The sequence below is a fragment of the Crocuta crocuta genome, unplaced genomic scaffold (genome assembly GCF_008692635.1).
Source record: "Crocuta crocuta isolate KB4526 unplaced genomic scaffold, BGI_CrCroc_1.0 scaffold322, whole genome shotgun sequence".
NCBI classification, from domain to species: domain Eukaryota; kingdom Metazoa; phylum Chordata; class Mammalia; order Carnivora; family Hyaenidae; genus Crocuta; species Crocuta crocuta.
Window position 1 is genome coordinate 1966281 of NW_027532592.1, and position 21497 is coordinate 1987777.

Below are 21497 nucleotides of genomic sequence, written 5' to 3' on the forward strand. Positions count from 1 at the left end.
CACCTCCCTCCTGGCCACCAAACTGAAATCTGAGGCCTTTGTTCAAAGCAATGGTTCTGGGGCACAGTGGAGTCAGCCCAGGGCGCTGCCCCCAGAAGTCAAGGTCAACGGGCCTGGTGACGCTCTCCAGGTGACTCTGATGGAATGCCACTAAGGCTCTGGACAGTCAAACATCATGTAACTGCGTGAGGCCACCAACACAGCAAATATCAAATGGCTGTTGTGCAAACCTGGGAAGGAAGAGGTGGCCTCAGCAGAAACAACCGCTTCAACATAAAAATGTTGATAAAAATGAGACCGAAATATTCATTCAAAATGGGCAGGGCCGTTAACTGCATGTGAATCTGCGTTTATCTCAAAATAAGGTGTTTTTCCCAAGGCCAGGGCCAAAATGTCCCCAGAGGATGCCCCTGGCCGGTGCTGGGCTCCCGTGATTCCAAGCGGGGATTTCCCCCTCCCCTGCCCTGCCCCACCCCATGCTGAGCCTGCAGCCGGTCAGGACCTGCATTGCTCCTGACTCCGTTTACCTGCCGTTCTAGAGTTTCCATGAGTGAGCAGCGCTCTGTTGTACTCTGCCCTTGACTCTCTCATCAGCGTCGAGGTGTTGACCACAGCTTTGTTCCGGATCTTTTTAGCCCTTCCACGTGCAAAGATGAACACACCCTAAGTGCTGGACCCCTTTGCAGAGCACGGGCCAGAACCCGGTCAAGAGAGACCCTTAGCCCCGGGCGATTCCAGATCCCACCAGGCCGGGCGCCACTGAACCGCGAAGGCCGAAAGGGACTTTAGTGACATCTGTGGTTCAAATAAACATGGGCAGCCCAGCCAGACCCACAGCCTGGCCCAGACACATCCCGGGCCCTGAACACACTTGCCGATTGACTCCGCAAGTGGAAAAATCTGTGGGGTCGTTGCTGATAGTCCTAACTCAACCCTGGAGGCTGTCAGCTGGGCTCCGGGCTGGGGGGGAACCTAAGGGTTGCCTATTTCCCTGCCTTTGAGTGTCCCAGAGAGAATGTGAGACACCATGGAGCACTGCGCAAGACATACTTATGCTAACACATCACTTACTTGCCCTTCACCTGCTGTTCAGGTTTAACTGGGGAGCCTGTGTTTTTTATTTGTTAACTGCGGCCGCCTCACTCCTTTCGTAGAAGAACAGGAGGTTTTCAGGGCTTGCCCCCTGGTCACATAGCCCATGGCAGATCCAGGCTCAGAACCGAGGACTTTGGGCTACTGTTTTCTCCTTCCTCTGCATCCGTAGTCTCTCACGGGAAATCTGCTCACAACAGATTTGCATCTGATAAGCAGGGAGACCAAATTGGCGGAAAGATCTGAGCTTGCGCTGCAGACGCTGGAAGAAATCGTCTAATCCCGTAAAAACATACGGAGGCTTCCTGGTAGAGGAGGATGCTAGTACGTGTGCCTAAAATGCCAGGGCTCCCTCCCTGGGACAGGGCCACAGGGAAGGCCGCTCCTCAGTGGCGCAGTAACAAGGATCGCAGAAATTGTGTGTTCTTCACCCCAACTCTGATGACAAGTCACCTCCCTCGATATGGGACGAGTAGGGAGGTACGGCGTGTTGCCCAAGGTCACGTGGCCGGTCGGGCCAGATTCTGACCCACATGCAAGCCCAGAGACCTGACAGGGGACACGTTACAGTAGGGGACAGTTTCATCTCACATGCCAGCTCCAGTTTCCTGGAACCAGGCCTGAGGATTCGAAGTTCCTGTCTGAGCCTCAGTGATGGATTTTGGACTCTGCCACATGAAAGGGAAAAGGTGGTGGCAGTGTGTGGCTTCTGCCCTGCTTAGAGGTTGCCTCTGCCTGTACCCTCATCTTTTTAAAAGAGGGGCAGGAGAGAGGCGCCTGGGGGGCTCAGTCGGTTAAATATCCGACTTTGGCTCAGGTCATGATATCGTGGTCCATGGGTTCGAGGCCTGCGTCCAGCTCTGTGCTGACAGTTCAGAGCCTGGAGCTTTCTTCTGATTCTGTGTCTCCCTTTCTCTCTGCCTCTCCTCTACTCATACCCTGTCTCTTTCTCAATAATGATAAATACACATTAAGAAAATATTTTAGAAAGGGTCAGGAGAAGCAGGATGCAGAGTCCTGGGACTTGTCTGGATGGCAGCCTTCTGCCCGGGGCTGAGTGTGCAGGCTCGCCTCCCTGGCTCCCAGGACAGAAGGAAACTGGCAGGGAGAGCCCCTTCCCAGGAAGAGAAGCCTAGACCTTCAGGCCACCCCAACAGTAGAACCCGTATGCACGGGGCCTGGACAAAGGAGACCAAACCCAGGGAAAGCATGGAGCCAGAGGCTGGGCAGCAGCCTGGGGAAGTGCCTCACACATGCTGGTCTTCACCTGTTGGCATAAACGTCCCCTGCCTGCCACCACACACCTTCCGTGTGCCATGCGATGAGGGAGAAATATGTGAACGGCCATGCTCTTTGGCAGGAAAATACAGGGAGACGGATTCCAATCACGGCAGGTTTGGCCCCAGCCTGGAGGAGCCCACGGGACCTCTCCTGTGCAGAGCAGGGGTGATTTGAAGGCCCACGTCCCCAGTTCTGTCTCCTCTTGTTTGTTTTATTTCCTCCCATGTCTCTCTCACACAAATCATTCTGTTCTGCCTTCTGACCTCTCCCCCAACCGCCAGCCCATTGCATAGAGGCAACCAGGAGAATCCAACTCAGAACCCCTAAGGATAATACCCATCCACAGATGTACCTTTCGGCGTATCTTAACGTGGATAAAGTTTCCTCATAGCAGATGTCAGCAGGACTTATGGCCGCTATCTGTAAAAGAACATCCTGTTTAGATTTTGTCATTGTAGACAGGTCGTTGCTGTGAGTGTGCCAAGGTTCATGGCCCAGCTGGTCATTCAAGGTACCATTCGAACTTTGTGACTAAGAAAGCGCAGACGCACACCGACGGCATATGCTCACCCTGATATATGCCACATACACATGCAACCTCTGCAGCTCACAGACAGCACCGATTCATGATGCCAACACCACAGTTTCACAACACACACACACACAGACACACACACACACTGAGGCTTCGAGAAAAACCAATGTTCGAGGTCTCCTAGATAATAAGGCTTCGATCCAGGCCTCTGATGCCCCTGTCCTCAGCAGTGAGCCCCAGAGGGTGGACTCGGGGATTCAAGTGACGGTTGAACATTGGCCTTGCAGTTTCTATCTGCTTCCTGAGAGGAACAGTGACCTCCCCCTCCACCACATGTTTTTAGGCGAAAGTGTGGTAGTGCCTCAGGCGTTAGCCTGTAGACATGGAAAGGCTCCTCTCTCTCAGGCACACACCTCCTCAGACCTGTTACACTTTTTTTTTTTTTGTAGTCTTAACATTCATAGCATCTAATGGGCCTTCTTGTATTTCAGGTCTTCAGGGAAGAGGGGGGACAGGGGAGCTGGGAGAGGGTGGGCGGGTCCCATGAGACCGACAGGCACTGACAGACAACCAGAAAAACTTTTAAATGAAATATTTTTAAATGCTTAGGCGAAATTACATAGTAGAGAGTAAAGAAGTGTTTTGTTGTGAGTTTGGGAGAGAGTGCACAGAATGGGCCCAGTGGTGAGCAGTTTTCTCCTAACTGGGACAGAAGACAGGAGGCAGAGTGTGGCTAAATTTGTTCCTTCCCACACCTGGAGCTGAAGAGCAGAGAGTCCGGATTTTAACACATTCCACATTGTACCCACTTAGCAAATATTCAATAGAAAGAGTCTAGAGTGTTTGCTGAGATGACACAATTCAGCTACTCTCCAGGTTCAACAGTTGCCTGGTGTCCCACACCGTCAAAATGATTTCCAGTCTTGCCATGAAATGACCACTGATTTAGAATAGTACGACATTATTGGCATTATTTAAAAATTTGGTATTAATTTTTTCGTGATAACAATAGTGTACGTTCCTTATAAAGAACCTGAAAACTACAGAAACGAATAAATAAAAAGTTAAAATTAGCAGTATTTGAACACTTTAGGGGGAAGAGTCCCAGGAGTCATGAGATACCTAAGAATGTTCTACATGAATGCAAAACGCGGCATCATGGTCCACTGATTGTAATGTTAACACATCGCTAAATGTGACAACAGCACAATAGCTAAATCAGTCTAATGTGTTGTAAGAAAATCACTTTACCAAAGTAGTCCTGCTGTTCCCGCCCAAAGCTGGCTGGAGAAGTTTGGTCAGCACAGAATCTCTGTAGGGAATGTGCAAGACTTTCTTCCCTGTGGCTGCATCAGCCAGAGCACTGGGTGAAAAAGAAACATCAGATTAATATATATATGTATATGTATTAATATACATACATATGTATAGGCCAAGAACAGATATGCCTCCCCGAGGATAAGTCAGAAACACCCCTCATATCTCCTGTTTGACCCCATAAACCCCAGATATGACTCTTATGATATCCAGTAGTTGAGACATCTGCCGTGTGAAGATACTGAAACAAGACAGCTAACCACATGGGCCACTGGCTCCCTCTCTGAGATCAGCCCTGGAGAAACCATGCTAGATTGAGGGAAGCCCAGATATGAGGCTCTAACACACTAAACCCTGTGAGGGAAACCCAAAGAGCCTGTAGGCTACTATAGATCTGTGGATAAAGAAGACGAGCCCATAAAGTTAGGACCCTACATGACAACATAGCAGAGAAAGAGCACATAAGTAAATGTGCCATGCCCTCCCACTCAACCCCAGGGTCTTCAAAGACAGCAGCATTGTCATTGATGAAGCAGGGAGGAGGGAGGCAAGCCCATCTATGAGAAATTATGATTACAAGAAGTAAAAAGAAATTTATGCAGGTATTCTAGCTGATTTGAAAAAGAAACAAAATGATCTTCTATAAAGAAAGAAATACAGTCATTGAAATTGAAACCACACAGGACAGGGGCTCCTGGGTGGCTCAGACAGTTAAGAGTTCAACTCCTGATTTCGGCTCAGGTCATGATCTTACTGTTCCTGGGATAAGCCTGTGTTGGGCTCTGTGCTAACAGCATGAAGCCTGCTTGGGATTCTCTCTCTCCTTCCCTCCCTCCCTCTCAAAGCCAGAGCTGTCAGAGGTGAGGAGTTTGGAAACACAACACCATCTGAGATAGAACTCAGGAGGGAAGTGGCACCTGGCAGCCTGATGGCTTGGTAGTGGACAGTGTAGAATTAAGGAGTGGACTGAAGCTGGAGACAAAGGAGAGGTGCTTGATTGTCAGTTGGCAAGAGCACAGAGTTCTGATACTAGAGACTGATGGCTGGGTGATGCCATTTTCACCTCTCTCACACATGTGCATACATGTGTACACTCACCAAACGATCCACCCCAGTAAGCTAAGCAGAGCCATCTAGTGGAGAATGGAGTAAGATGTCTGAACCAGAATTTAGAATCACGACAATAAGAATACTAAGTGGGGTTGAAAAAAACATAGAATCCCTATCTGTGGAGATAAAAGAGGTAAAATCTAGTCGTGACAAAATTAAAAATGCTATCACTGAGATGTAGTCTTGAGTGGATGCTATGATGGCAAGGATGGATGAAGCAGAGCAGGGAATCAGAGACATAGAGGACAAACTTATGGAGAATAATGAAGCATTAAAAAAGAGGGAAACTAAGGCAAAAGAGCATGATATAAGAATTAGAGAACTCAGTGGCTCATTAAAAAGGAATGACATTTGAATCATAATGGTCCCAGAAGATGAAGAGAGAAAAAGGGGTAGAAGGTTTATGTGAGCAAATCATAGCAGAAAACTTTCCTAACCTGGGGAAAGACACAGACATCAAAATCCAGGAAGCACAGAGAACTCATTAGATTCAACAAAAACCAGCCATCAGCAAGGCATACCATAGTCCACTTCACAAAATACACAGGCAAGGAAAGAATCATGAAAGCAGCAAGGGGAAAAACATCCTTAACCTACAAGGGAAGATAGGTCAGGTTCGCAGCAGATCTGTCCAACAGAAACTTGGCAGGCTAGAAAGGAGTGGCAGGATATATTCAATTTGCTGAATCAGAAAAATATGCCGCCAAGAATTCTTTATCCAGCAAGACTGTCATTCAAAATAGAAGGAGAGATAAAATGTTTCCCAGACAAACAAAAACTGAAGGAGTTTGTGACCACTAAACCACCCTTTCAAGAAAATTTAAGGGGGACTTTCTGTGGAAAGAAAAGACAAAACAAAACAAAAAAGAACAAAATCAACAAAGACTAGAAAGGACCAGAGAATACCATCAGAAACTCCAACTCTACAGGCAACACAATGGCAATAAATTTATATCTTTCAGTGCTCACTCCAAATGTCAGTGGGCTAAATGTTCCAACCAAAGATGTTGTTACAAAGATTCTGTTACATAAGGTAACAGAATGGATAAGAAAACAGGATCCAGCGATATGCTGTTTACCAGAGACCCATTTTAGACCTAAAGGCACCTTCGGACTGAAAATAAGGGGATAGAGAACCATCTATCATGTTAATGGTCGCCAAAAGAAAGCCAGAGTAGCCATACTTACATCAGACAATCTAGATGTTAAAATAAAGACTGTAACAAAAGATGAAGAAAAGCATTATATCATAATTAAGGGGTCTATCTACCAAGAAGATCTAAACATTTTTGCCCCCAATGCGGTGATACCCAGATATATAATTTAATCACAAACATACAGAAACTCATTGATAGTAATACCATAATAGTAGGAGACTTCAACACCGCACTTACAGCAATGGACAGACCATCTAAACAGAAAATCAACAAGGAAACAATGGCTGTGAGTGACACACTGGACCGGATGATCTTAACAGAGATATTCAGAACATTTCATCCTAAAGCAGCAGAACGCACATTCTTCTCCAGTGCACGTGGAACGTCCTCCAGAATAGGTCACATACTGGGACACAAATCAGCCCTCAACAAATACAAAAACGTTCAAGATCATACCGTGCATATTTTCAGACCACAATGCTATGAAACTCGAAATCAACCACAAGAAAAGTTTAGAAAGACAAATACTTGAAGACTAAAGAACATCCTACTATGAATGAATGGGCTAACCAAGAAATTAAAGAGGAAATTAAAATGTATGTGGAAGCCAATGAAAATGATAACACGACAGCCCAAAACCCTCGGGATGCAGCAAATGTGGTCCTAAGAGGGAAGTATATAACAACCCAGGGCTTCCTATAGAAGGAATAAAGGGCTCAAATACACAACCTAACCTTACACTTTAAAGAGCTGGAAAAAGAACAGAAAATAAAACCTCAAACCAGCAGAAGACAGGAAATAATAAAGATTAGAGCAGAAATCAATGCTATAAGAAATTAAAAAACACAGTAGAACAGACCAATGAAACCAGGAGGTGGTTTTTTGAAAGAGTTAACAAAATCGATAAACCCCTAGACAGTTTGATCAAAAAGAAAAAGGACCCAAATAAATAAAATCAAGAATGAAAGAGGAGAGCACAACCAACATTGCAGAAATACAAACAATAATAAGAGAATATTATGAGCAGTTATATGCCAATAAATTGGACAATCCGGAGGAAATGAACAAATTCCTAGAAAGACATAAGCTACAAAAACTGAAATAAGGAGAAATAGAAAATTTGAATAGACCCATAACCCGTAAAGAAATCAAATTAGTAATGAACAACAACAACAACAACAACAAAAAACCCTCCCAAAAAACAAGAGTCCAAGGCCAGATGGCTTTAGAGGGCAATTTTACCAAACACTTACAGAAGCGTTAACACCTATTCTCCTGAAGCTGTGCCAAAAAAATAGAAATGGAAGGAAAGCTTCCAAACCCATTCTAGAAGCCAGCATTACGTGGATTCCAAAACCAGCCAAAGATCCCACTAAAAAAGAGAACTACACACCAAATTTCCCTGATGAATATGGATGCAGAAATCTTCAACAAGATGCTAGCCAACCAGATCCAAGAATACATAAAAAGAAGTATTCACCACGACCAAGTAGGATTTATACTGGGATGCAGGGCTGGTTCAATATCTGCAAAACAATCATTGTGATACATCACATCAAAAAAAGGACAAGAATCACATGGTTCTCTCAATAGATGCAGAGAAAGCATTTGACAAAATACAGTATTCTTTCTTGATAAAAACCCTAAAGAAAGTAGGGATAGAAGGATCATAACCCAATATCATAAAAAGCCATATATAAAAGACCCACCACTAATATCATCCTCAATGGGGAAAAGTTGAGAGCTTTTTTGTGTGTGAATGTGTGTTCAGCTTTAAGATCTGGAACACGTCAGGATGTCCACTCTTGCCATTGTTATTAAACATAGTATTGGAAGTTCTAGCCTCAGCTATCAGACAACACAAAGGAATAAAAGTCATCCAAATCGGCAAGAAGGAAGTCAAACTTTCACTCTTTGCAGATGACATGACACTCTGTATGGAAAAGCCGAAAAATTCCACCAAAAAACTCCTACAGCTGATCCATGAATTCAGCAAAATCTCAGTATATAAAATCAATGCACAGAAATCGGTTGCATTTCTATACACCAATAATGAAGCAACAGATAAATCAAGGAATTGATCTCATTTACAATTGCTCCAAAAACTATGAAATACCTAGGAATAAACCTAACCAAAGAGGTGAAAAATCGATACACTGAAAACTATAGAAAGCTTATGAAAGAAATTGAAGTACAAAAAAAATGGAAAAATATTCCATGCTCCTGGATTAGAAGAACAAATATTGTTAAAATATTGATACTATCTGGAGTGCCAGGGTGGCTCAGTTGGCTAAGCGTCTGACTTTGGCTCGGATCATGATCTCACAACTCATGAGTTCGAGCCCCACCTGGCTCTGTGCTGACAGCTCAGAGCCTGGAGTCTGCTTTAGATTCTCTCTCTCTCTCTCTCTCTCTCTCTCCCCCTCTTTCAAAATAAACATTAACAAAATTTTTAAAAATAAATAAATAAATAAACAAATGTCAATACTACCCAAAGAAACCTACGTATTCAATGCAATCCCTATCAAAATAACACGAGCATTCTTCACAGAGATACAACAAACAATCCTAAAACTTGTATGGAACCAGAAAAGTCCCCGAATAGCCAAAGCAATCCTGAAAAAGAAAATCAAAGCTGGAGGCATCACAATTCAAGACTTCAAGCTGTATTACAAAGCTGTCATCATCAAGAGAGTATGGTACTGGCACAAAAACAGACACGTAGGCCGAAGGAACAGAACAGAGAATCCAGAAATGGACCCACAAACATATGGCCAACTAATCTTTGCCAAGGCAGGAAATAATATCCAATGGAATAAAGAGTCTTTTCAGCAAATAGTGCTGGGAAAACTGGACAGTGACATGCAGAAGAATGAACCTAGACCACTTTCTTACACCATACACAAAAATAAACTCAAAATGAATGAAAGACCTAAACGAAGACAGGAAGCCATCAAAATCCTAGGGAAGGAAGCAGGCAAAAACCTCTTTGACTTCACCCATAGCAAATTCTTATGCAACACGTCTCCATAGGCAAGGGAAACAAAAGCAAAGATGAACTATGGGGACCCCATCAAGATAAAAAGTTTCTGTTCAGTGAAGAAAATAATTAGCAAAACTAAGAGGCAACGAACAGAATGGGAGAAGATATTTGCAAATGACAAATCAGATAAAGGGTTAGTATCCAAAATCTATAAAGAACTTGTCAAACTCAATGACTGAGAAACAAACACTCCAGTGAAGAAATGGGCAAAAGGGAGCCACTTTTCCAAAGAAGACATCCAGATGGCTAACAGATACATGAAAAAGTGTTCAACATTACTCATCATCAGGGAAATACAAATTAAAACCACAATGGGATATCACCTCACACCAGTCAGAATGGCTGACATTAACAACTCAGGAAACAACCGATGTTGGCAAAGATGTGAAGAAAGAGGATCTCTTTTGCACTGTTGGTGGGAGTGCAAACTGGTACAGCCACTCTGGAAAACAGTATGGAGGTTCCTCAGAAAGTTAAAAATAGAACTACCCGAGGACCCAACAATTGCACTGCTATTTATCCAAGAGTGTGCTGTTTCGAAGGGGCACATGCACCCCAATGTTTATAGCAACACTATCAATAAAAGCCAAAGTATAGAAAGAGCCCAAATGTCCATAATAATTTGTCACCACTCTCAAAACTTAGGTATTGCACACACCTTATATATAATCCAGCAATTTCAGTCCTTTGTCTATACTCAAAAGAAACTTTAATATATTGATACCTTGTGATTTGTACAAGTGTGTTCATAATAGCGCTGTTTGTAATAGCAAAAAAAAACAAAAAACAAAAAAAAAAAACCCAAACCAAACAAAAACAAAACAAAACAAAAAAACCAAACCTGGAAACAACCAAAATGCCAATCAGCAGGAGAACCAGTGAAGACAGTGTGGCATGTTCCCACCATGGAACGCTACGTCATAAGGAAAAAGAAGTAACAACTTCTACTACAACAAGGAATCTCACAGACACAATGTTTAATGACAGAACAGAAGGTAAATTAAGTATAGCCACAGATAAGATGGACACATATTGTTAATAATGTCGGATCTAAGAGCCAGTCCTAACAATTATACTCTTGGGGATGTACTTGAGAGGAAAGAGAAATTGCTTTCCCCAAAGCACACATACGAGAATGCTCACAGCAACGTTATTCATAATAGTCAAAACCTGTACACAATCAAAATGTCCATCACTAGGAGAATGGATAAATGATTGTGGCATATTCCTGCAGTGGAATACTACATAGCAATGAAAAAGAACTAATAATTGCTACCTGACAAACATGGCTTAATCTCCTAGACACGATCCTTAGTGAATGAAGCCAAATGCAAAGAACAATGACCTCTTATAAATGGTCATATTTCTATGAATACCAATACAGTGAGGCAAAACTAATTTGTAGTGGCAGAGATCAATTTCTTTTGGTGGGAGTGAAAGCTAGAAGGGAAGTACAAGAGAGATTTTTGGGTTTTTTAAATGTTCAATATCTTCAAAGTCCATTGAGCTGAACATTTAAGATTTGCGCACCTTTTGTAATTTATACTTTAACCACTTAACAGGATCTAGAAGACAATATAACACTTTACCCTTTTTAAACATTTCGAAAATGAGTGCCACTAACTAATAATATTCACATGTGATAAAACAAGAAAGGACAAAAGAGGGAGAGAGGAACAGAGAGAGAGAGAGAGGATAAACAAAATTCAAGATGGCGGTTACCTCCCAGGGGTGCACAACAGAGAAATACCAACTATTTCCTGGCTTGAGGGGTGGCTTTATTAGTGTTTTTAATTTTATTAAAAAGCAATCCATTTAAAATAAAATAAATAGGAGGACCGGGTACGAACCAGTGATAACAGTGGGCCATGAGCCAAGGGTTATGATTAATCTAAGTTTTGATACCTGGGGTCATTTTTACAACAGAAATAAATACCCATGCACTGATTATTTACCTGATAACATTTCCTAAATTGGTTAAACTTAAGTTAACTTGTGAGCCTTCCCTCAGTCTGTCTCCTTCAGATCCTGAGGATTTCTGCCTTTCACTTCCTGCTAAATCCACTAAGTTAATCGTGGATTGTTTGGTGAGGTCTCTGTCCAGGAAAATCTGTGGGAAAGCACCACAGTCACATTATCAGAGTGGCCACAGGCTGCATATGAAGTCAGTCCAGTTCACACTTTAAAACGTTTTTTTCTACTTGGGCTTCACACTCAAAAACATAACAAAATTTAAAACACATAATATATATTATAAATTAATATATATTAATACATTGCATTATTAATACATTAATAATATGTTCTATATCATATATTATAAATAACACATAATATACATTTAAAACATAAAATTTAAAACTTTATAAATTAATATAGGAAACAAAACATTATAAATTTAAAACATATAATAAAACATATAATACAATTCTAAAACATATAATAAAAATGAAAAAGCCATCTTATGGCGTTTTACAATAATACACCCCAGGCCCAAATATCTCTGTTGCTCCCTCTCAGTTTTGCAAAGCTGTTTCCAGTGATCTATTAGAGACCAATTACCGCTCTCGAGTATTTTGATGATCAAACATTTTAAGTAGAAGAAACTGGAAAATCTGAAAATGAGTAAGTGTTCAGGACGGTACGGTCACGCTCCGAGAGGTGCGAGATCACCTTGCTGGTTACATGACTGTGAGAAATAGTTTCAGCATTTAAACTGTCTGAGTTGGAAAACAGGGATAATAGCATATTAGGTGTTAGGAGGGTAACGGGTAAGAGAAATAATGTTCCTGGCACACGTAACAGGGGTTAATATTATTACTGATGCTAATAAGCGGAAAGTAATGCTCTACACATTTTGGGGTTGTTTTTTTTTCAGTGGATTTCTTCCCTTGCCTCTAAAATACCCAGTTAAGGGGTACCTGGGTGGCTTAGTCTGTTAAGTGTCTGCCTTTGGCTCAGGTCACAGTTTGTCAGTTTGAGCCCCACACTGGGCTCTCTACTTTCCACGCAGATCCTGTTGCCGATCCTTTGTTCCTCTCTCTTTCTATCCTTCCCCCACTCATGCTTTCCTTCTCTCTCTCTCAAAAAAAATTGAAGCCTAAGAAAAACTAAAACTATTAGGTTAAAAAAATCGCACAGACCATATGTAAAGTTTATGAATGTTATTACCATTGTAAAATATCTGAACAGTACTTAAAAGCCTACTAAGTTTAGTTTTTTACTTTTTTTTTTTTTAAATATTGATTTTAGGGAGAGCACAGGCAGGGGAGAGTCAGGAAGAGGGAGAGAACAGAGGATCCAAAGCAGGCTCTACACGGACAGGCTGACAGCAGAGAGCGTAATGTGGAGCTCGAACTCACGAACCGTGAGATCAGGACCCGAGCCGAAGCTGGCCACTCACCCAACTGAGCCACCCAGGTGCCCCAGTATTTTTGTACTTTTAGCTGAAGTATAGTTGACACACAACATTATATTAGTTCAGATGTATAATGTAGTGATTTGACCATTACCTATGTTACACAACCTCCCCACGAGGAGGGTAGTCTCCACCTGTCACCATACAAAGTTATCACAATATTCTTGACTATATTCCCTATGCTCCACTTTTCATTCCTGTGACTTACTTATGTCACAACACATTTGTACCTCTTAATTTCCTTCATCTATTTCACCCACCCCTCCAAACCCTCCCCACTGGTGACCGCTAGTTCTCTGTATTTATTGCATCTGTTTCTATTTGTGTGTTCATTTGTCTTGTTTTTTAAGATTCCACATATAATTGAAATCATATGGTATTTTTCTTTCTCTGACTTATTTCACTTAGCATAATGTCCACTATTTCCATCGATGTTGTCCTAAAGGCAAGATTTCATTCTTTTTTTTTTATAGCTGAGTAATATTCATATACCACATGACATTGATCGAACCTTAGGTTGCTTCTGTATCTTGGTTATTGTAAATGATGCTGCAGTAAATGTAAAGGTGTGTATATCTTTTGAAGCAGTGTTTTCATTTTCTTTGGGTAAGTACCCAGTAGTGGAATTACTGGATCATATGGTATTTATATCTATAATTTTTTGAAGAAACTCCACACTGTTTTCCACAGCGGCTGCACCAACTTACCTTCCTACCAAACAGTGTACAAGGCTCCCCTTCTCCACATCTTCGCCAACACTCGTTATTTCTTGTGGTTTTGATTCTAGTCCTTCTGACAGGTGTGAGGTGATATCTCATTATGGTTTTGATGATTGGTAATGTGGAGCATCTTTTCGTGTGTCTGCATGCCTTCTTTGAAACATGTCTACTCAGACCCTCTGCCCAATTTTTAAATTGGATTATTTGGGGTTTGGTTTTTGGTTTTTGATATTGAGTTGTATGAATTCTTTATGTATTTTGGACACTAACCCCTTATTGAACACATCATTTGCAAATATCTTCTGGCATGCAGCGCGTTGCCTTTTCATTTTGTCGATGGTTTCCTTTGCTCTGCAAAACCTTTTTATTTCATTGTAGTCCCAACTGTTTATTTTTGCTTTTGTTGCCCTTGTCTAAAGGCTTTTACTGGCTTATTTTTACTACCTTTGCCTTGTAACGTTCATACCTGCTTTAGTAGTGATTGATTTATCACCTTAATGTTTGCTTTTACCAGTGACACTTTTTCCTTGTATAATTTTCTTTTTTAAATAAAAAGTTTATTCATTTTGAGAGAAAAAGTGTGCATGTACGTGCACATGAGTGGGGGAGGGGCAGAGAGAAGAATGAGAGAGGATCCCAAGCAGGCTCTGCACTGTGTGGAGCCCGATGTGGAGCTCAAATTCACAAACCATGAGATCATGATCTGAATAGAAACCAAGAGTTGGATGCTTAACCAACTGAGCCACCCAGGTGCCCCTCCTTGCATAATTTTCTTAATTCTAGTTATAGCCTTTTCTTTTCCACTTAAAGAAGTTGCTTTAACATTTCTTGTAAGGCCAGTTTAGGGGTAATGATCTCATTTAATTTTTGTTTGTCCTGGAAGCTATTTATTTATTTATTTATTTATTTATAATGAGAAAGAGAGAAAGAGAGCGAGCACTTAGGCAGGGGAGAGAGAGAATCTTAAGCAGGTGCTGGTCTCAGTCCCACAATCCTGGGATCATAACCTGAGATGAAATCAAGAGTCGGATACTCAACTGACTGAGCCACCCAGGCACCCCTGACCTGGAAACTCTTTGTCTCTCCTTCAATTCTGGGTCATAACCTTGATGGGTAGAGAATTCTTGGCTGTAAGTTTTTTTCTTCCTGTACTTTGAATATATCATGCCACTTCCTTCCAGTCTGCCAAGTTTCTACTGAAAAATCAGCTGATAGCCTTTTGGGGTTTCTCTTGTATGTAATTATTTGTTTTTCCCTTGCTGTTCTTTAGATTCTCCCCTTATTATTGATTTTTGACATTTTAGTTTTTACATGTCTTAGTGTGGCCCTCCTTGGATTCATCTTGTTTAGTGCTCTCTGTGCTTCCTGGACCAGGATGTCTGTTTTCTTCCCAAGGTTCGGGGAGTTTTCAGCTATGATTTCTCCAGATAAGTTTTCTGCCCTTTCCTCTCTCTCTCTTCTCTGTCTGGGACCTCTCTAATCCAAATGTTAGTATAAGCTGTGCTCATTTTAAAAATTCTTTTTTTTTTTTTTAATTGCTGTTCATCTAGGTGCCTTCCACCACCCTTTCAGATTGCTGAACCTTTGTTCCGCATCCTCCAATCTGCTATTGATTCCCTCTGGTGTATTTTTCATTTCAGTTATATTCTTCAGCTGTGTTTAGTTCCCTTTTTTTTTTAAACAGAGTAGGAAATTCCTTTGTTTGTTTGTTTGTTTGTTTGTTTTTGAGAGAGAGAGAGAGAAAGTAAGTCAGGGAGGGGCAGAGAGAGAGAGAATCCCAAGCATTGACAGTACAGAACCTGACACTGGGCTCAAACCCAGGAGCCATGAGATCACAACCTGAGCTAAAATAAAGAGTCAGACTCTTTTTTTTTTTTAATTTTTTACTTATTTCTGAGAGAGAGACAGCATGAGCAGGGGAGGGTCAGAGTGAGAGGGAGACAGAATCTGAAACAACTCCAGGCTCTGAGCTGGCAGTCAGCGCAGAGCCTGACATGGGGCTCGAACCCACGAACTGTGAGATCATGACCTGAGCCGAAGTCGGACGCTTAACCGACTGAGCCACCCAGGTGCCCCAAGAGTCAGACTCTTAACCCACTGCCACACCCAGCCACTACATTTCTGTCTCTCTAGCTGACGTTCTTAATGAGCTCCTCCACTCTTCTCTCCAGTCTGGTAGGACCTGATGATCACTTTGAACTCTTTATCAGATAGATTGCTTTATCTCCATTTTGCTTAGCTCTTTTAATGAAGTTTCGTCTTGTTCTTTTGTTTGGAATGTATTTTTCTGTCTTTTCATTTTGTCTGAGTCTTCATCTATTTCTGTGTATTAGATAGGTCAGCTCTGTCTCCTGGTGATGACAGTAGTGGCTTAATGCAGAGGTGTCCTGTGGGGCCCCGCAGCACTGTGCCCCCTGGTCAGCAGAACCAGGAACTCCAGGGAGGTCAGCTGTGTGGGCTGCATGCTCCTTCCTGTGTGACTGGCCGTGACTGGACCCTGGCACAGCTTGCTAAGAAGCCTGGCTGTAACTGCTACAGGTGTGCGGGTGGTCAGGCCTGGTTCCCCTCTTCCTGGGCAGGAGTCTTTAGGAGGGGGTGCCTCCAGGGATGAGTGAGTGGGGCACAAGGTCAGGGCAAACAGTGTTAAGATGGTGGATGGAGAGCGTCAGAACTGGCTCCCACAAGGACTGACCAGCTAGGCTGAAGGAAGTCAAGGAAAATAACACCTTCTAGCACTCTTGTTCCTTGAGAAACTCCTACAGATCTCTGATCCTCTGACACATGCCCTAAAATCACTGCTTCTGTGCTGGGTCTCACAGTGCATGGTGGAGTGTGTGGGCCCTTTAAGAGTGGACTCTTGGATTCTTTAATTGATTTTGTTTAAGTTTGTTTATTTTGAGAGAGAGAGTGAGTGGGGGAGGGACAGAGAGAGAATCCCAAGCAGACTCCGTATGTCAGCGCAGAGCCCGATGCCTGGCTCGATTTCATGAATGGTGAGGTCTTGACCTGAGCTGAAATGAAAAGTCAGGTGCTTAATTGACTGAGCCACACAGGTGCCCCTGACTCTTGGATTCTTATAGTGCTTTGCTTCTCCCAGAGTTAAGTCCACTGATTTTCAAAGCAAGGTGTTATAAGGCTTGTCTTTCTGGTGCAGGTCTCCAGGGCGGGGGCGGGGGGGTGCCTGAGGTAAAGCTTGATACCCTCACTCATCAGGGAAAATCTTGATGCCTATGATATCCTTCTTTCTTGAGGGTCATTGTGCCTGGAGTTTGCCCTACAGCCAGGTCTCTGCCCTCCTACCCTTCTCACTGTGTATCTCCTTATGTCTTCAGCTGTGGAAGAGCTGTACTGCTAGACTTCAGGTCATTTCCAGAATGAGTGGGATTCTGCATAGTCATTTCTCTGATTGTGAGTAGAAGGAGATGGGCTCAGATCTCTCTCTGCCATCTTCCCAGTCTTCCCTCAAATTTCTTTAAAATGCAGGTTCTTATTTATCCTTACCAGCATTCCTACAGGATAGCATTTTACAGAATAGGAATGGAGACTGAGGGTAAGGAAGTTATTTCCTGAAGTTTCAAAGCTGGTAAACAAAGAGTCAGATATAGCCCAGTGTTTTCCCACTATTCCTGGTTAGAGCAGGGTAATCTTCTCTGATTCCCATTCTATCTATTATTAGGGCTGTGGCTTAGGGAACAGAGATGGTGAAATCCTAGCTAGCTGCCCTGATTACCCAGGCTTTGTAAATAACTATTTCTGAATCCAAGCAGTGATGATCTAGAGTTCACTCTCTGATATCTACCAAGGAGTATGGAGAAAAGTGTGCTCAATTTTATTAAAAATTCTAGTTAGTGGAGGGGCGCCTGGGTGGCTTAGTCGGTTGGGCGTCCGACTTTCGCTTGGGTCATGATCTCGCGGTTGTGGGTTCGAGCCCCGCGTCGGGCTCTGTGCTGACTGCCAGCTCAGAGCCTGGAGCCTGTTTCAGTCTGTGACTCCCTCTCTCTCTGACCCTCCCCTGCTCACGCTGTCTCTCTCTCTCTCCTAGAAATAAATAAAACATAAAAAAAAAAAATTCTAGTTAGTGGAGAGTTACACGGATGAGCTAGTTTCAAAGACTTCATCTTGCTACTTCCACGTATCAGAAAGGTAGTTCAGTATCTAGTGTCCTCTAGGTTCAGGGATCTGAAAGCCGGTCATCAGGGGAGCCAGGGTGGAGAAGAGAAAGCGCCTCCCTTCTTCCTGTTTCTGACCCCAGAGCCCATGGTTGGAAGCAGCCACCATAATCCACAGGTCAAACCTGAAAGGATTTCATTACACTCACCAGCTCATCACGCCCCTGGGAACCTTCCCACAGACCACTCCTGGTGAGAAACGGGGCTGGCTGCCCTCCTGCACATCTCACCTGCTTGAACTGAATGGTGATAACCATATGAGACCGGCTGCTGCTGGCGTTCATGTTGGTCGATGCCGTGGTCCTTATTTTCGTCCCTTGATCCATCAGCCTTTCAATCTGCGTGTAGTTCTCACAAGGCACTGACATCAGGCCGTCTACATAAAAGCCCAGCTGTTGATCTTCCCTTACTTTTAGTCCCCTGGGTTTCTTGGTTCTAGACAGCAAGTCTCGTATCTGTGGAAAAAAGAAGATTATAAACTTCAGGAAGCCGGGGATTTCTGTTTGGGTCACTCTTACACCTCTGCCTAGGATATATTAAACAAAAATTTATTAAATGAATAAATGCTAAGTGTAGGTACTGGACACCCTCATAATTTAGGTAAGTAAGAAATAGGGTAATGGCCAGCAAGAGGGAAATCTGTTGTAATTGCTGACATAGCACAGTTTTTTTAAAACTCAGTTCTAGTATTTTCTAGTACCTAGGGCACTCCATCCACCCTTCCGGTGGGACCAGTAGATACTGACACTTCCTGACAAAGGAGAGGCACTCAGCAAATGCTTTTTGGCAGAGCAGTGTAACCAGAATTAAGCTAACAAATAATGGTGAATACACTGTATGTAGTGTACTAGAAGTGTGTAAAGCCACTTATACAGCATGATAGAATAGTGGAGTAGGTGTGCACAGGTGTCTGGCTTTCAACAGGTGCTTCTAAAACATTTGTGCTCGAAACTTTTATTCTCTTATTGACATGAACATTCTCCCAGGAATCCTGTTAACAGTTTTATTTTATTAACAACTCCTTTGTGGATAATATAGAAATACATTATCCTAGCCCCTTTCTGAATTACCACAAATTCTCTATTACAAAGTAATGACATCGTATTTTACTGAAAACAGTGACAAATGAAAATAAAAGTAAATAGTAGGTAGTAGCTAGTTCTAAGTACCTAAGGTCAGCAGAAGGTATGGCACTTAGGAGAGATCGGGCTCCCCCAAATGCACCACCCTGAACTCTACTTCCAAGGGAAACGGATTCAATCCAAACAGTATTTGCAACAGTCAAGTCTGACAAGAGAATAAGGGTGATTCTTTGGATCTTCCTTTTGGAGAATCGTGAGATGTCACTCCTAGATCATGGCCTCAGGTGAAAGCCCATCTTGCCTCTCTCCCAAGAAAAGCCACTTCTGACAAGGCCAAGTGGGTCCTACTGTGTCCCCTGATGGGTGGTCGGTGTCATATGGTGCAGAGACATCTGGGCTGGGAGCCTGAAGACCCGGGTTCTCAGTTCTGGTTTTGCCTCCAACCTGGGAGTGCTTTGGAAAATCTCTTATTTCCCCAATGTTCATACTAGGAGGAGGTGGATTAAGCAATCTCCGAGATGTCCCCCAGCTCTGTTGTTCTACAGCTTTGTGTCCTAGAACCAAAGCAAGATCACAGGTTGAAGCTTGGGCAAGCCAAACTAAGGCAGTGGACATAAGGTGCCAGAGATAAGGAGATGTCAAACACAGAGAAAAATTCCTTGCTCTCACTAGGAAGTCTTTCCTTTAATGTAAAAATTGTCAGAAGGGGCCTCCACGGCTGAATATGGACCTGAATAAGGCTTATTAGAAAAAAAATCTAACTAGATTTATCTGGATAGAGTGGAAGTTTGGGGGCCCAGAGACAAGGGCAGATCCTGGTGCCAGGGCCCTCCAGGTAGTGTCTGGAGATCAGAATTGGGTGACTGTCTTCATTGACCTGGGCTTTCCTGAGAATCCCCTAACTCTGCCTCTATTTGGCACGTCTTCAAATCAAGCTTCAACTCTGCTGCTGGTCAAGCTTCACTCTGCTGCTTGAGAACTCTCCTAGAATCCCAGTCTGATTATCTGATTTCCCCATTAAAACCTCCACTGATTCTCCACTGCCTACAGGACAAAAGCCCTTTAGTTTTTGGCAGAGCCTATCTTTGGCTTCATCTCCTGATGCTCCCACCATGCATCCAACTCTGGCTCCACAGAGTACTCCCTGTTCCCTTCAATGCCATGCACTTTTACGCATTTTTCGACTGGCGAAAACTAATCCTGCCTAAAGTGCCCCTATCTGTGGCCCCTCCTGCAGCCTCACCAAGTTCATACACATCTCTCCAGGTCCAGTCTAAGTCCAGAGTTGCCAAATGTTGCCAAACATGCCAGCCAGTCATGCAGTCCCTCCTCTCTTCCCCTTGCTCTTCGCCATTCATGCCACACATGTAATGCATCACTGTCTGTAGAGGTGTTTGATTCCCACCAGACTCCTCCATGGTGGGAATTAGGTCCTAGGATTAACTCATCCTCAGAGTCTGGTATTAGAGGTACCTAATGTACTTCACTTTAAATACCTAAAGGAAAAATACCAGAGACTCATGGAATGAGAGAAAAGGAAAGCTTCCTAAGATGTCCAGTATTCTCATTTTAGAAACAACAAAATAGAATTCTACACAGCTTATCATCATAAACAGTTATCAGTGTGGGAGACCACAATGAGATGCCCACCAGAACTTGGTAATAAAAGAAATTAAATAATTAAATTGTCTTCCTAAAGTTATTGGTTTGAGATAAAGGAGCCATACTATCTTCCAAGTCTTAGCAACTTGAAAGAAATAGAAACTTAACCAGTGACCTTAACATAAGAACCCATTTGGAATCCACAACTATGCGGTCAATTAATCTTTGACAAAGCAGGAAAGAATATCCAATGGGAAAAAGACAGTCTCTTTGACAAATGATGTTGGGAAAACTGGACAGCAACATGCAAAGAAATGAAACTGGACCACTTTCTTACACCATACACAAAAATAAATTCAAAATGGTAAAGACCTAAATGTGAGACAGGAAACCATCAAAATCCTACAGGAGAACATGGGCAATAACCTCTTTGACATCAGCCCTAGAAACTTATTCCTCAATGTCTCCAGAGGCAAGAGAAACAAAAGCAAAAATAAATTATTGTCTGTTTACCAAAGTAAAAAGTTTCTACACAGCAAAGGAAACAATCAACAAAATTAAAAGGCAACCTATGGAATGGGAGAAGATATTTGCAAATGATGTATCAAAGGGTTAGTATCCAAAATCTATAAAGAACTTATAAAACTCAACACCCCACAACCAAATAATCCAATTTAAAAAAGGACTGAAAACATGAACAGACATTTCTCCCAAGAAGACATACAGATGGCCATCAGACACATGAAGAGATGCTCAACATCACTGATCATCACAGAAATACAAATCAAAACTACAGTGAGATATCACAGCTGTCAGAATGGCTAAAATTAACAACACAAGAAACAACAGGTATAGGTAAGGATGTGGAAAAAAGGAAACTCCATTGCACTGGTGATGGGAATGCAAACTGGTGCAGCCACTGTGGAGAAGTATGGAGGTACCTCAAAAAAGTTAAAAATAGAACTACCCTAT

General features: G+C 42.6%; 1 protein-coding gene across 1 annotated transcript in view; it reads right to left on the reverse strand.

The window, feature by feature from the left end:
* The window catches only part of LOC144244527 (kinesin-like protein KIF28P), a gene marked incomplete at its 5' end in the record, with an annotated part of 69134 nt that overhangs the window by 21678 nt on the left and 25959 nt on the right, over positions 1-21497 (reverse strand). The window contains 5 exons of the mRNA XM_077779866.1: positions 528-637; positions 2726-2793; positions 4160-4271; positions 11491-11645; positions 18072-18296. Coding sequence (XP_077635992.1) covers positions 528-637; positions 2726-2793; positions 4160-4271; positions 11491-11645; positions 18072-18296 — 670 coding nt within the window. The remainder of the gene's footprint in view (positions 1-527; positions 638-2725; positions 2794-4159; positions 4272-11490; positions 11646-18071; positions 18297-21497) is intronic.